This window comes from Erythrolamprus reginae, chromosome 10 (assembly GCF_031021105.1).
Source record: "Erythrolamprus reginae isolate rEryReg1 chromosome 10, rEryReg1.hap1, whole genome shotgun sequence".
Taxonomy (NCBI): domain Eukaryota; kingdom Metazoa; phylum Chordata; class Lepidosauria; order Squamata; family Dipsadidae; genus Erythrolamprus; species Erythrolamprus reginae.
This window is the reverse complement of record NC_091959.1, coordinates 22,376,147-22,392,964: the sequence shown is the minus strand read 5'-3', so window position 1 is coordinate 22,392,964 and position 16,818 is coordinate 22,376,147. Positions and strand designations below refer to the sequence as shown.

Genomic DNA, 16,818 nt, shown 5'->3' with positions numbered 1-16,818 from the left:
GCGGACCGCGGGCTGCTCTCCATCGCCCACGATCCACGCCGCCTCGCCGGGTCTCCGGGCTGCTCCACTTCTGCAGCACCGCTGGGCGTGGGAAGGGCGAGCAAGGGCCGGCCTTTCTCTTCCCACTGCCCGGAGATATTAATATATAATATATATATATTCCCCTGCAGGTGTTTCAGTTTTCATTTTGCCCAGTAGGTGGGACTTGGGGACTTGGAGCATCAGTGTAGGAGGACCCCCCTCCCTCCCTCCCGCCCGTCCTCCTCGCTTCCTCCTCCTCCTCCTCCTCCTCGCCGCTGCAAATCTTCTGTTGCAATCTTCCCAAGTCTCCGGCGAGAGCAGCCAGCCCAGCCAGCGAAAGAGAAAGAGAGAGAAGCGACGGGGGAATCAACAAGGCACCGGGACACGCGCGCAACACCTCCTCCGCACCCCCACCACCCCTTCCCACGCCATCCCGCCATCCCACATACACGCATACGCGCACACGCGCGCGCCTCTCTCCACCAGCCGCTATGCCTGGCGCGCCGCGCTCGTAAAAGGGGGAAATTTACACCAGCCTCTCCGCTCGGCCAACATGGTTTCGACGTCGCGAGGATTTTTTCTTGCTCCGGTCGCTTGAGGGTGGTTTGGTTTACATTTTCTTTGGTGTGTGTGTGTGTGCTTTTTTTTTTTTTTGCTTCCTCTTTTTTTGGAGGGGGGGTCGAGGTTTTCCCACCCCCCTCTTTCTTTCCTTCTCCCCCCGTCCCTTAAAACCTTCTCTTTCCCCTTCTCCTCCTAACGCGGCTTCCTCCCTCCCCTTCTTCTTTTCGCAATCTTTCCTCCTCCTCCTCTCTCCGTCTCCCTCTCTCTTTTTAAAAAATAAAGCCACACCAAGGCGAAGATGGATGTCTCGTTTTGTCCGACCAAATGTAGTTTTTGGAAGGTTTTCTGGCTCTGGAGCATTTGGGGGGACTACTTGGTTTCCGTTTTGGGTTGCCCTGCCAACTGCCTTTGCAACAAAACCGAGATCAATTGCAAAAAACCGGATGATGGCAACCTCTTCCCTCTGCTGGAGGGCCAAGATTCGGGATCCACCAATGGAAATGCCAGCATCAACATTACGGATATCTCTAGGAATATCACCTCGATGTAAGTCCTGGCTTCTTCCTCGGCTCGAGGGGGTCTCCTCCTCCTCCTCCTCACCCTCCTCCTCCTCTGTCGGTCTCCCTTCCTCACTGCCCCCCCTTTTCTCCCCCCCCCGCGTGTTCAAATACGAATGTGTGGTGACTGTAAAGGAGATTGCAGGGGTGGGGTGGGATGGAGAAGGCGAAGATTGGGGCTTCTTCTGCTTTGGCCATGTATATTCCGATGCCCTCTTGGCTTCTATCCTGTGACTTGCCCCTGGCTGCTGGAGATGGTTTGGGATGGGACCTTTTCAGGTTTCAGCATCCCTTCCCCTCGCTGCCCCCACGCAAATTCCCTCCAGGAAAAAAAAAAGCAACAGTTTGCAAAAAAAGGAAAAAAATGCTAAAAAGGGCCAGTGGAGCCTGGAAGGGTTTTGCCAGGGCAGTTGGGAGACAGGAGCATTTGCCTGGCAGAGAGGTTGTATTATATCTGGCCGACCCATCTTTCAGTGACTTATCTGTAGCTTGCTTTTAAATTGTGTCCAATGAAGAATATGGTCTGTCTGTCTGTCTGTCTATGCCTGTGTGTCTCTCCCAGCCCAGGATAACAGGACTTTTTCTGATCCCCCCCACTCCTCTTCCTTTTATACTGAAGTGTTCCTGCCCTTTTTCATGCTTTAAAACACACACACACACACACACACACACACACACACACAACCATATCAACACTGCAGATATATATGCTGGGAGAGAGAGGGGGGACACATAAACATTTATGCCTGTATGTGTGCACCTAAAATGACCTTTTGGAAATAATTGTCCTACATAAAGTCATCCACATTCAAGTTGTTACACACACTCATGGACACACAGATGCTAACATATTTTAATGGCCGGTGGGTGGTGTGTCTGATTCCAGAATCAGTCCTTTCTCGCTTAGTCCCCCCCTCTCTCTCTTCCCCCCCCCCACTTTAAACAGTGCATATTTTGTCTATAGCTGGCCTGAGGTGCGGGCTGTTGAAAAGGCAGATATTTTTTTAGTGGTGTGCTTTGCTGCTTTATCTGGAAAAAAAATCAACTCCCAAGTTCCTCCTTTCTCCTGGTTAGGAAACCCCGGTGGATGAAACACCATCAGTGAGTTGTGGGGGATGATGTGGGGGATAGAAGGGAAAGGAACCAAAATCCTCCCCACCTATCCCTCTTTTCACAAGTTTTTAATCAACCTGGATGGCAAATATGAATCACAGCAAACACCTTTCAGCTTGGCTTTCTACATTGTGGAGGGGGGGAAAAACCACACACACACACTTGCTTGTTTATAGAAAAGGAGTGGATGGACAAAAAACCCCCACTCTTCATTCATTGACACAGACCGGAGTAGGCTTGTTGGGGTGTGAGTAAGGGAGGGTGCAACCTCCTGTGCAAGTTACCCATGGGACCCCCATAGGGATGGGGGAGGGTGAGTGGCCTGCAGGATGAAGAACGTGTGATGTTCATTATTATTATTATTAGGCAGTGAAATGCAGGAAACGATAGGGATCACTAATGAGAAAGGGGAGGGCGGGTAGTCTTATTAATTAAATATCCCAGTGGCACAAAACACTTCATAGGAGGAGTGGGGGGTGGAGGGAGAAACAGATGGGTGACTTTAGGTTGCTGGTTTTCCATCCTTGGAACAAGGGAGATGTTTTTCAGCTCTAACAGAGCTCGGAAATAATTGCCCAAATAGGGATGTGGGGTTTTTTCCCTCTTGTTTGGCAGAGAGAGCTTAGCGGTGCACAGAAGTTGAGGTGGCATTTTAAAATACTCTTTAAGATGGGCTCTCTGTGTTTCTTCTGGGTTGGGTGGATTCTAAGGGTTGGCCCTTGGCCTTGCCAATAACTTCTGCAAAAGTTACTAGACCCTAGCATGGGAAGAGGAGAGAGAAAAAGAGAGAGAGAGACAGACAGACAGACAGAAGAACACAGAGCGAGAGAGAAACAGAGAGAAAGAGAGAGAAACAGAGAGAGAAAGAAGGAGAAAGAATATGGGACGGAAGAATATGTCTATTTCCAAATATTTTTCTGCCTGGTTGGTTAGAGACAATGCTAACGTGATAGAGGTGATTGGGTGAGTGGTTGCATCCTGTCCTTAGTAACTTTTCCCACCATTTTATTGCTGTTTTTCTTCCCACAATCCCTGCCTCCCCCCATTGCCCCAAGGAATCAGAGAAGCCAACTTTGGAAATAGTCCTGCATTCAGTTCCCAGACGGATCCCCTATTTTTACAGTGTAGGATGATTTCTAGATAACATCAGGAACAAAAGAAAAATAAGTGCATGGATGATTCTGGCCTTCTCATCTTTCAGAGGCATCTTTGCCAATTTTCACGTTTCCTCCCCTTCTCGTTGTTCTCCTGTAATTCACCACTGTTTATAAACGAAGCAGCGATGCCTTCTTAGTATTTTGTGTGTCTATATCATAATCTGAACTGCTGGGGGAGATATGATTATGTGAATCTTTTGTATCCGGGAAATAACTTGATTGGTTTGAAAACGCTGATCAAGCTGTTGGTGGAATAGGTGGAGGACCTGCTCCAAACTCCAAAATAAGCGAAGATGTTTTGTATACCATTTTGAAAGAACAAACATTAATTGTTATTCCCCCACCACTGCCAGGAAAAGATTAGAGGCTGTTAGGGTAGCTGGAAATTTGACTCTGCTTGTGATCTTCACCTTGGCCTTTTGAAATAGCTAAGGAAAAAACATTGGATATTTCTCTGGCTAGTATGATGCTGCAGAAAATACACTTTTGAATTTGGGGAGGTGGGCTGAGAAACAGCAGAAAAAGAGGTGACTTCTCTTGAAAGGGGATTTCACCAATTTGGGTAGAATCTATGAAGGATCCTGGTAGCCACAACCTCTGGGCTCTTCCCACAGCTAAATGGAGCTTCCATCCTCAAGGGCAGTATGCCATCCGCTGCCAAATCCCACCTTGTTTTGTCCCTGCTTGAAATTCTCGGGATGCTTTCGTCTATCTGCAATTGGAAGCAGGGTGCTGACTGAATGATCTTTTGCTTGAATGATAATAACAACAACAACAGGGTTCTTTTGCTAACATGTGCAGGCATGGAATCGAATACATTTCTATCCCTGGTCTGATAATTCTTAACGGGTCTGTTTAATAAGCAAGAGGCTACACTATGTGTCAGCGAACTGGAAACAACAATGCCTATCCCTGCTGATCGAGCCAAATCAATGGGCTTCGAGTAAGCTTGGAGAAAGCTTTGGGGGGGCAATCCCCCCCACCCATTGAAGGAGATCTACACATTGGAATCACACCTTTCACTCTCTGAGTTGGGTGGGTAGTCCCCAGGCCCCTTTATTTTGCCTGCTTCTTTAGCTTTCAAGCAACCTGCTGCTGTGCAGGGGCCATTCGTCTCAACCGATTGTACAAATGCCGTGGCCAACTCTAGCTTGCTATTTCTTTGCAAAAGAAGGTTCCTGTTTCCCCCCAGCCCACCGGTCTAGTTCTGCTTGAAGGTTCTTTTGGAGTGCCTCTTTGATGAGGCTGTTGAGCTGAATTCCTTGAAAGGTTGGACATATGGTTGCATCCCACTGTAGCCTCCCTGGCAGTCCATATTCTCTGATTTTTTTGGGGGGGGGGGAGAAGAAAGATTTGTGAGAAAAATTCCTTCTGGGTGACCTTTCCTTAGGATTTAATTGAAGGATGGGAAGCCAGGTTGGCTGTAGTCTGCTGGAGGGTGATTGGACAAAAAAAGGCAGAACATTTCCTCTCCCTCCCTCCATCCCTCCTATCCTATTTCTCTCTCTATCTCGTTTCTCTCTCCACTGTCTATCTCTTCTATCTCCTCTATGATCTATTTCTTCTCTTCTCTCTCTCTCCTCTATCTATCTATCTATCTATCTATCTATCTATCTATCTATCTATCTATCTATCTATCTCTTCTCTCTCTCCTCTATATATCTACTCTACCTATCTTCTGTCTGTCTGTCTGTCTGTCTGTCTGTCTATCTATCTCTTCTCTCCTCTATCTATCTACTCTACCTATCTTCTATCTCTCTATCTCTCTATCTCTCTATCTCTCTATCTCTCTCTCTATCTATCTATCTATCTATCTATCTATCTATCTTCTATCTATCTATTTTCTCTCTCTCTCTCTTATCTATCTATCTATCTATCTATCTATCTATCTATCTATCTATCTATCTATCTATCTATCTATCTATCTATCCATCCATCCATCCATTCCTCCCCCCTCTCCCCTCTCCCCACGTACAATAGGACACTACACCCCTGAGTATTTCATGGGTGAGAGGGAAGAGAATTATTTTCTCCTTTGGTAGAAACGTCTGAAGCCAATCCTCTTTTGCCAAACTGAACCGGTAGAACACAGCTGCTGTGAGAAATATCTTGGCTTGTCGATAGGCAGACGGTCAGAAAATGCCCTTTTCATCAGTGCTGTATTGAAGCCCAATGAGTTGATATGGTCCAGAGGACAGGCTGAAATGGCTGGACAGTAGCCAGAGGGTGTCCTTCTCTGGGCTTCCCCTCTGAAATGGCCTGAGAAGCTTATCTTGTCAGATAAAGAGGGGAGTTACACTAGTTAGTTTATTGTGACACAACAGAGTGTCTGTTTAAGCACCACCAGGGGCTTTTAATTTCATTAACTGTGTCTCTTTGAAGCAATCAGTCCCCTCTGAGGGGGGAAATATCTCTGAGAGTCTTGGATGTATCCAAATGAGAAAAGAAAAGGTGGAAGAAACCCAATACAGCCGTTGCTCTCTAAAGCATCTATTTGGACTCTGATGCTTAAAAAAATATTTTGCAAGATGCTAGAGATGGAGGCTGAGCATTCTCATCCCAACCAAAAGATGGACTCCAAAATTTCATCGTGAAGACTGAATAAATAAAGGACTATTCTTGGCTTGCATCCATTCAGGGAATGATGTCCACAAACCATGATGGATGCTGGTTAAGAAGATAAAGTTTCCTTAGCCCAATGGTAAACTGCAGAACTTGGGGAAACATTCTGCCAGATACAGCTTGTCAAAAACTAAGCCACAACATCCCCAGATAGTAGCTGGTGATGCCAAAGATTTCCCCACTTTGGAAAATAGGATATATAAGAATATATATAATAATGTCAAAATCCTGCAGGCAAATGTTGAAATCTTCTAAGATGATCTCATGATATTAACTGCGAGGTTTTTTTGCAATTTCAGAGAACAAGGTTCAGGAGAAAAGCAATGTAAAACACAGCATAAAGATGCCTATTTTTAATTTGGCCAATATTGGTCTTGGAATATCTAGATTTGTAAGGCTGAATCGTTGATGCGCCTAGTAAGTATGAAGGCCACACTTTGTCCTTTAAATGAGACTGTATTATGTGTGTCATTCTGTAATTTTCAGCCCGGTTTTTAAAATGTTCCTGAAGGTTGCAGATGGAATGGCTATAAAATGAAGAGATTGGGAATAGTTGGGAAACTTGTGTTCTATCAATGTGGTATTTGTATGACATTGTATGTTTGTGTTACTGTGTAGTGACTTAGTTACACATCTGAATGGAGGGATGGAGGGATGGATGGCATCTTTCCATGTTGTCATTTGGTTGGATTGTAATTTATTTATTTATTTATTTATTGGATTTGTATGCCGCCCCTCTCCGTGGACTCGGGGCGGCTAACAACAGTGATAAAAACAATATGTAGCAATCCAATAATAAAACAACTAAAAAAACCTTATTATAAAAACCAGACATGCATACTTACATACATACATACGTAATCTTGGATAGCTTTGTCTTTTCTGCTTCATCTTCCTAGAAATGGGGAAAAATAACATTTTATATAATTCATCTACCACTCTTCAATTTTGCTGCCTGATATTTCTGGGGATGTTGTCCGCCACTTTTGGAAATAACTCTGTGATGAAGTATAACTTATGTTGACTTGCAGCTGCTTTCCAAGGTTCACCTCCAAACCTAACGTTTTAAAATAAATAAACTGCTCGAGTGAGGGTTCTAGAAATATCTTTATTTGTCCTTTAATCCTACTCCTCTATTTTGATTAAAAGCCACGGTGGCGCAGTGGTTAGAATGCAGTACTGCAGGTTACTTCTGCTGCCTGCCGGCTGCCTACAATTTGGCAGTTCGAATCTCACCAGGCTCAAGGTTGACTCAGACTTCCATCCTTCCGCGGTTGGTAAAATGAGGACCCAGATTGTTGGGGGCAATACACTGACTCTGTAAACCACTTACAGAAGGCTGTAAAAGCACCGTGAAGTGGTATATAAGTCTAAGTGCTATCGCTATTTACATGCAAAACCCTGAATGGAATCCCCTCTACTGAGTGTGTAAATGGGGCAGATGGGGACTCAGATATAACCCCTGACTTGGTATGAGTGGGGAGTCCGGCTTGACGCGTAGGTGGAGGGCCATAGATGTGGGGGAGGGGATCTCTAGGGTGTTTGAGAGCTGGAGTATTACGGTCGTAACTGGGAGAGGCAGATATGGTAAGAAAGGAGTAGGCCGCTCTCGGAGAACTAGGACTCGCTGTTTCAAAGCGATTACTAGTTCCAGCTTCTGTCATATACCTGGTGAATTGGGATGTCAGGGCCCTGGCCTTGGGCTGCCAGGTCTATTGTTAACAAAGCCCCCCCTCGTTCAGGACTTAATTCTGGAGGCGGAGGTTGACCTGGCATGCATAATTGAGACCTAGCTGGACCAAGAGGGCAGTATTCCCCTCTCAGAGATGTGCCCGGATGGGTTTCAGATTTACATCAGCTGTGACTCCAGGGAAGGGGTGGTTGAGTGGCAGTCATTGTCCAGAAAAGTCTTTGTCCTTGTAGGATCCCTGCCCCGGAGATTGCTGGGTGTGAGTCTCTTCTCTTGAGGCTGGACTAGAGAGTTCAGTTGGGCTTGTTGTTAACGTACCTGCCTCCCAGCTATTTTACAACAGCCCTGCTTGCGCTGCTAGAGGCGGTAACTGGGTTGGTGGTGGAGTTCCTCAGGCTTATAGTGGTGGGCCCACAGGGAAGGGCCTTCTTTGTGGTTACCCCGACTCTCTGGAACCAACTACCCCCACTGTATTGGCTTTCTGGAAAACATTAAAGACCTGGCTTTTCTGGCAGGCTTGGGACCCTTGATCTTGCAATTTGTGAGTCCGGCCTGAATGATATCTATGCATGTGATTTTTAAAACCATTTTAAAATCTTTTATGATGTTTAAAAATGTATTTTCTATGTCCTGTTGTAAGCCGCCCAGAGTCCTTCAGGAGTTGAGCAGCATAGAAATACAATAAATTAAATTGAATTAAATTAATTAAATGTTCCTTTTGACACTGAGTGATAGATTAAGGTTTTCCAAGCAAAGGGTTTGCAGGGGTTGATGGTGCTGTATCAGCACATTAGATATAATAAATGCATTTAATTTATATAGCTATTTAGAAGCTATCAAGTAACAGACCAAGTGTTATCTTGTAATCCTTACAACACTCTCTCATTACAGAAATGGAAGGGATGGACGACTAGGGCTAAAGAAACATCGCCTCAGGCGGCTTTAAAGAGTTAACGGCAAACATGAGAGTTGAATTAATGTTTTCCAGGATCTGTCTCCTCTCTGTAATTTTTGTGGCATAGTGGGTCGAAGCTGTGCTAGATCTCCACTCAGCCGCGAAGTTCTTGTAGGTGACATGCATCTTATTTTTTACTCATCTGAAGCAGCTTTTAGGACTGGGAGGCCAGTTTGACCTCCCAGAAGAAAAGTTGAACATTTGCTCACCAGTGTTGGATATTGTTTGTAGTGGTGCTGCAAAGCCATTCAATTCAATTCAATTCCATTTATTAGATTTGTATGCCCCCCCCCTCCGAAGACTCGGGGCGGCTCACAACAGTAATAAAACAATATTATAGCGAAACAAATCTAATATTAAAAAAGCATATAAAACCCTATCATATTAAAAAGCAAACAGCACATACATACCAAACATAAATATAAAAATATAAAAAAGCCTGGGGGAAAAAGTATCTCAACTCCCCCATGCCAGGTGGTATAGATGGGTCTTGAGTAATTTACAGAAGACAAGAAGGCCAACTCTGTGGGTCCTTATCGGTCACTGGGATTCGTGCGGTAGCAGGCGGTTCCGAAGGTACTCTGGTCCACTGCCATGTAGAGCATTAAAGGTCATAACCAACACTTTGAATTGTGACCTGAAACTGATCGGCAGCCAATGCCGGCCACGGAGTGTTGTAGATACGTGGGCGAATCTGGGAAGCCCCACGATGGCTCTCACAGCTGTGTTCTGCACGATCTGAAGTTTCCGAACACTTTTCAAAGGTAGCCCCATGTAGAGAGCGTTGCAGTAATCAAACCTCGAGGTGATGAGGGCATGAGCGACTGTGAGCAATGACTCCCTGTCCAAATAGGGCCGCAACTGGTGCACCAGGCGAACCTGGGCAAACGCCCTCTTTGCCACAGCCGAAAGATGATGTTCCAATGTCAGCTGTGGATCAAGGAGGACACCCAAGTTGCGAACCCTCTCTGAGGGTTCAAAGAACACTTTGGAAGTGGTCACATTGCAACTCCGGGATGCACAAGCCTCTGTGCCTTATTTTGTGACCTTATGAAAGCCATCGGATCAGAATTGCTGGGAGAAAAATGCTACTTTCCTATTCCCTTGATAGTGAAACAGATGAGGACTATATTTAATAATAATAACAAAAGAATTGGAAGGAACCTTGCAGGTCTTCTAGTCCAACCCCCTGTTTAGGCAGGAAACCCTACACTACTTCAGACTGATGGTTATCCAACATCTGCTTTAAAACTTCCAGTGTTGGTGCATTTTAAATCCTATTAATTAATTAATTAATTAATTAATTAATTAATTTAATAATAATAATAATAATAATAATAATAATAATAATAATAATAAAAAATTAGATTTGTATGCCGCTCCTCTCTGAAGACGGGGTGGCTCACAACTATAATAACAAGTGAGAAATGCAATATTTAAAAAACATCTAAAAACCCATCATTAAAACCATACAACACAGTCATACTATACATAAACTATATAAGCCTGGGGATATCTCAATTTCTCTATGCCTGGTGACATAGGTGGGTCTTTAGTAACTTACAAAAGGCAAGGAGGTAGGGGGCGGTTCTAATCTCCGGTGGGAGTTGAGTCCAGAGGACCGAGGCCACCACAGAGAAGGCTCTTCCCCTGTCGACAGGACCTGGAGAAGGCCAATTCTGTGGGACCTTATCGGCTGCTGGGATTCCTGCAGCAGAAGGCGGTCCCGAAGGTATTCTGATCTGATGCCATGTAGGGCTTTATAGGTCATTACCAACACTTTGAATTGTGACTGGAAACTGATCGGAAGCCAATGGGTCATCATTAAAAAAGGATACCCAAATATGGCCAAACCCTGTTCCAGTTTCATGAGTGAAGTGGCCCTATCTGTGTTACAGCCTTCAAAACAATATTAAATGTGGCTTTGATTACTAGAAGTTATTAGAATAACAGAGTTGGAAGGGACCTTGGAGATCTTCTAGTCCAACCCCCTGCTTAGGCAGGAAACCCTACACCCTGATGGGGAACCTATGGCACACGTGGCAGAAGTGGCATGCAGAGCCATCTCTCTGGCCACAAGAGTCGTCACCTGTTGGCTTTCTGGGTTCTGGCGCATCGGCCAGCGGGTCTTCATGCTTGCGGGAGCTTCAGAAACTAGAAGAGCAGCGACCTGGTGCACATGTAGAAATCGGGAAGATGATTATCTGATTTCCTCTGCACACATGTACACTGGCCATTTGGTCTTCCCATGTGCATGCGTACCAGAAACCAGAAGACTAAGTGACCAGTGCACATGTGCGTACTGGAGACCAGTAGATTGTCTTCCTGGAGCATGTTTGCACTGCTCTTCTGGTTTCCGGCATACACTCACGCATGTTCCCGTTTTAGCACTCAGTGCCGAAAAAATTCACCAACGCTGCCCTATACCTTTTCAGACAAAGGGTTATCCAACATCTTCTTAAAAACTTCCAGTGTTGGAGCATTCATAACTTCCGGAGGCAATTTTCTCCACTGATTAATTGTTCTGTCAGGAAATTTCTTTTTAGTTCCAGGTTCCTTCTCTCCTTGTTTAGTTTCCACCCATTGCTTCTTGTTCTACCCTCAGGTGCTTTGGAGAATAGGTTGACTCCCTCCTCTTTGTGGCAAACCCTGAGATAATGGAAGACTGCTACCATGTCACCCTGCAGTCCTTCTTTTCATCAAACTAGAATATCCAGCGCCAGCAACCGTTCTTCATATGTTTTAGCCTCCAGTCCAGGTATGAAATTCAGCTGATTCTGTCAGGTTCTGCAGAAACAGCAGTGGAAAGTTTGAGTAGTTTGGAGAACCGGCAGATACTACCTCTGGCTGGCCCCCGAGTGGGATGGCAATGGGGTTTTTGCAATATCCTTCCCCTGCCACACCCACCAAGCCATGCCCACCGAACTGTTGTGGTTAGCTCTGGCCCAGCTCCTGCCCCAAGGACTGTGGATGTGGGGGAGACATCCACATGCTGCAGGCCTGTTTTGCCCCCGTTGGACTCTGATGATGAAGGCTCCTCTGACCAAGAAGAGATGAGTGACAGGGAGGAGGAGAGTGGAGCAGACAGTTCAGAAGGAGATCAATTATCTAGCTCCTCCTTGGATTCAGAACAAGAGTTAATTATACAACCACACATGCGGAGAGCGATGCATAGGCAACAACAACTGAGAGATTATTATCAAAGAAAATGAGGCCACCTGTGGTTGGGTGGGGCTGTGGTAATTAGTGAGGCTGCTATAAATAGCAGCCTGTGGGTTTGGCCATTGTGGAGGATTATCTGATCATTGTGTTTCATGACTGCTTTACTGACTTTGACCTTTTGTGTGATGATTTGTCCCCGTTTTGAAACTAAACCAGAGCCAAGTGTGTTTCACTTTGTGAAAGAAGAAGGACTGTGAATTGCCTCACACTGCAAGCTAAGTATCACAGAACTGATAAGGGACTTGTACAAATTACCAGTTTGTTTGGAGACAAGTGCTCTTTGCTATACCAAAAGAGGGCTTGGTTTAAGTGAATTTTCATTTTAAAGAACATTGTTTTGAATTTTCAAACGTGTGTGTGTCTGAAATTTGTACCTGTGAATTTTTGGGAGGAGTGTACCAGAGAGCTCGACAGAACACGAACCGGTAGGGGAAAATGTTGAATTTCATCCCTGCTCCAATAACCCAAGCATCATTGTTGCTCCTTTCTGCACTCTTTCTAAAGTCTCTACATCAGAGGTCTTCAAACTTAGCAACTTTAAGATTTGTGGACTTCAACTCTGTGCTGGCTGGAGAATTTTGGGAGTTGAAGTCCACAAGTCTTTATTTTATTTATTTATTTATTTATTTATTAGATTTGTATGCCACTCCTCTCCGCAGACTTCGCAAGTTGCCAAGTTTGAAGACCCCGGCTCTACATCATGGAGACCAAAACTGAATGCAGTGTGGCCTTACCAAGGCCTTATAAAGTGGTATTAACACTTCACGTGATCTTGATTCTATCCCTCTGTTAATGCAGCCCAGAACTGGGTTGGCTTTTTTGGCAGCTGCTGGCTCCTATTTAAATGATTGTGCACTGTGTCTGGCTTTGCCAGCAGGCCTGGGGGCTGTGAATGATTCTACTTCTTTTAATTCAGGCCTAAATAAAATTTGATTGGGAGGTATGATCATATTAATTGGGTTTCATATTATTGTTATTATTTCAATTTAATTATTTATACTGTTTTTGTTAGTGTAAGCTACCCTGAGTCCTTTGGGCATACACAATAGATAGATAGATAGATAGATAGATAGATAGATAGATAGATAGATAGATAGATAGATAAGATAGATAGATAAGATAGATAGATAGATAGATAGATAGATTAGATAGATAGATAGATAGATAGATAGATAGATAGATAGATAGATAGATAGATAGATAATATTAGGCAAGTGAAGTGACTTAGTATTTTTTTTCAAATGTTCCCTGTTCCCCATGCTACCCATATTTTCCCAAAAATACAACCCTGTGTTATATGTTTTTTAACCCCGAAATAAGTACTTGGCCTTAATGTCGTGCACTAAAAAGCCCAATTGGGCTTATTATCAGGGGATGTCTTATTTTTTGGGGGGGGGAGTGGGAGGGAAGGGTATCATCAGCATTTCTCCTATCCAGAATTCAGAGCTTCCCAGAGTCCAATGGGGTTCAGCAGCTAATCAATTCAAATAAATAGACGATGATGGTGGTGGTGATGGTGGTGATGATGATGATGATGATGGTGATGATGATGGTGATGATAGTGATAACAATAACAACAACCAGCTTTGGACTCCTGCAGGGGCCTCATACATTTTGCATTCTCTATGGAATGGGCATTAGTCAGCCGTTGGTTCTTCAGATGGCCTCCCTGTCCCAGTGGGACATCTTCTCTTTTTCTCCCCATCTCTGATAGAGCAATTGACAGATCTTTATAGACTTGTGCATCTGGACACTGTGCTGTTTTGGCTGGCAGCAGCTGCGGCAGAGCTGCCGATATTTGTAACACAATCTAGACGCTGCCTGGCGAAGCAAACAGCTCCTGCTCTGGAGGTTGGGGGCTGCCTTGCACCAAACTGCTGTGTCAGTGCGATCTCAGGCTTTCGTGTGACCCAGCGCGCTTCTTAAACGCTTGTTGAGGAATTGAACAAAAGCCTCAATTAATTAATGCTCTGATTTGGGCAGCTCTTTGCTTCTCTCCTCCCTTTCGGCATCCTCTCAACTCTCCAGTTGGCTATAGCAAAGCAGTCAGAGCCGTCACTCTGGGCCTGTTGTTTTGTTTATGTAGGGGTGAAACCAATGCCGATGTCTTTTCTAAATCTGCACACACACACACACATACACAAAGTTGGAAGAATTTGATTTGTTGGGCGAGGATGTGAGTTGGAAAGATATGACTTCTGATCCAACAGCTTTGGGGGGGGGGAGTGATCGGCTTACGCTGAAATGAGATAGGGAAGGCAGACCAATAAACGAGTAGTTTTTTCTGTATTTTTCTACCTTGTGTTTTATGGTGAATAGACAACAATGCCAATTTCTACACATTACATGGATGGCTGTTTCCAAATTATCTGAGCATTATGAGCTGTACTAATGTACAATAAAAGAATTAAAGCTTCTCTACGAAGCCAAAACATGCATGCAAGGATGAAGCTTGCTCACCATCTGACTGTTTGCTTATCTGCCCTGGCTTTATGTCTCTCGTTTCCTTCCATCTAATTTTGCACGGAGGCATGTGGGTAAACTCTTATTTGAATTCCCAGATAACCTGTGAGCCGCCCCGAGTTTGCGGAGAGGGGCAGCATATAAATCCAATAAATCTAATCAATAAATCTAATCTAACCTAAATCTTTGGGCCCCCTTCAATCCCATACGCCCCTTCCCAGTTTATTTATTTATTTATTTATTTATTTATTTATTTATTTATTTATTTATTTATTTATTTATTTATTTATTTATTTATTTATTATTTAGATTTGTATGCCGCCCCTCTCCGCAGACTCGGGGCGGCATACATTTCTTAAATTGCTTGAAACTGTTGTTAGATGTACAAATACTTTTTGCAGTTATTGTAAATAATAATAATAATAATAATAATAATAATAATAATAATAATAATAATAATAATAATAATAATAATTTTATTAGATTTGTATGCCGCCCCTCTCCGAAGACTCAGGGCGGCTCTTAACATAACAGCAATACAATATAAATACAAATCTAATGTTAAAAAATAAAAAAATCCTAATTTAAGATACATTGTTATAAAAACTTATCTGCTACACAATTATACACACTCAGTCCGACTGAACATAAACATAATAATAAATCCTGATATGAATCTTCTCTAGCAAGGGCTGTAACAGTTATTAGTGTTGGTACTTTTCCTGTGTTGCTTTAGAGCAGGGCTCTTTAGATTCAACGACTTTTAAGACTTGTGGACTTCGACTGCCAGAATTCCTTAGCCATCCATGCTGGCTGGGGACTTCTGGGAGTTGAAGTCCACAAGTCTTAAAAGTTTGGAGATCCCTGCTTTTTTTTTCTTTCTTTCTTTCTTTCTTTCTTTCTTTCTTTCTTTCTTTCTTTCTTTCTTTCTTTCTTTCTTCTCCTCCTCCTCCTCCTCCTCCTCCTCCTCCTCCTCCTCCTCCTCCTCCTCCTCCTCGCTTTCAGTCTTGACTCCTGGTGCCTACCTGGACAAAACCCTGTAGTTTGGTAGGCACCGTTTTCATAAGTGATTTGCCATTGCTTGTTTCTTAGGGCTGGGAAAGACTAACAAGTCCAAGGCCACCCCACCTGGCTTTGTGCCTAAGACAGGATTAGAACTCATAGCCTAGTGCTTAGTAATGACTATATCAAATTGTCTTTCTTCTCAATGTTTTTAGAAGTGATCAGTGTAACAGTTATGTTGTAATTCTATTTTTAAATATACAGTATATATTTTGCACTACTTTGAGATCATTGGCTATTCTATTTATTTTAGGGTTGGATTAACTTGTTTGTTTTGATGGGACTTTCCTGTGCAGTTAGCTACTATGAATCTTCAAGAATGCATTGTAATTCAGTCTTTGGAATATTCAAAAATTGTACCTTTTTCTTGCAACCTATAACCCAGTGATGGCGAACCTATGGCATGGGTGCCACAGGTGGCACGTGGAGACATATCTGCTGGCATGCATGTGTGTGCTGGCCAACTGATTTTTGGCTTGCACAGAGGCTCTGGGATAGTGTTTTTGGCTTCCAGAGAGCCTCCAGGGGGATGGGACAGGGTGTTTTTATGGCTCTAGTGAAACCTTTGGAACCTGGGGAGGGCAAAACCTGAGCCTATTGGGCCCATCAGAAGTTGGGAAACAGGCCCTTTATGGCCTCCAATAGGCGTCGGGGGGACGACAACAGGGGAAGCTGTTTTCGCCCTCCCCAGGCATTGAATTATGGGCGTGGGCACTCAGGCATGCGCACTAGCGTGCGTGCATGCTCTTTCAGCACCCGAGGCAAAAAAAAAATGTTCACCTTCACTACTTTAACAAAAATGTCTTGGGTTTTGAAATGGGCTTTCTGTTTCTGAAGGAATTTCCCCCCCCCCAAGAAGTTTGGACAAATCCCCTTGAAGTGTTATTTGTACAGATAGTCCTTAACTTACAACACTTCGTTTAGTGACTTTTCAAAGTTGCAGTGAACATAGTGACTTACAACTATTTTTTCACACTTACGACCGCTGCAGCATCCCCGTCCCTATGCTCATGTGATTTACATTCAGATGTTTGACAACCGAATCACATTTATGACAGTTGTAGCATCCCAGGGTCATGTGTTCCCTTTTTGTGACCTGACAAGCAAAGTCAATGGGGAAGCCAGATTCACATAACAACCTTCTGAGTAATTTAACAATGGCAGTGATTCACTTAACAAATGTAATGAGAAACGTTGTAAAATGGGGCAAAAACTCACTCGACAGATTTCTCGTTCAGCAACATAAATTTTGGTCTCAACTGTGGTCATAAGTTGATGGACAACTTGCACTTTCTTTGAAAAAAAACAGCCAGTGATTCTTTACTATGGACGGGATAAGAGGAGGCTAAGTAGCTGGTTGGCTGATCTCTAAGCTGCTATTCCGTTAAGTGTCTA

The 16,818-nt window shown here is 43.9% G+C and overlaps 1 protein-coding gene across 4 annotated transcripts in view; it reads left to right on the top strand.

Moving 5' to 3' along the window:
* The first annotated feature begins 880 nt into the window (after positions 1 to 880).
* The window catches only part of NTRK3 (neurotrophic receptor tyrosine kinase 3), a 511,401-nt gene continuing 495,463 nt past the window's right edge, over positions 881 to 16,818 (top strand). For all 4 annotated transcript variants that reach the window (XM_070761940.1, XM_070761941.1, XM_070761939.1 and 1 more), the window contains exon 1: positions 881 to 1,128. In XM_070761940.1, coding sequence (XP_070618041.1) covers positions 881 to 1,128 — 248 coding nt within the window. The remainder of the gene's footprint in view (positions 1,129 to 16,818) is intronic.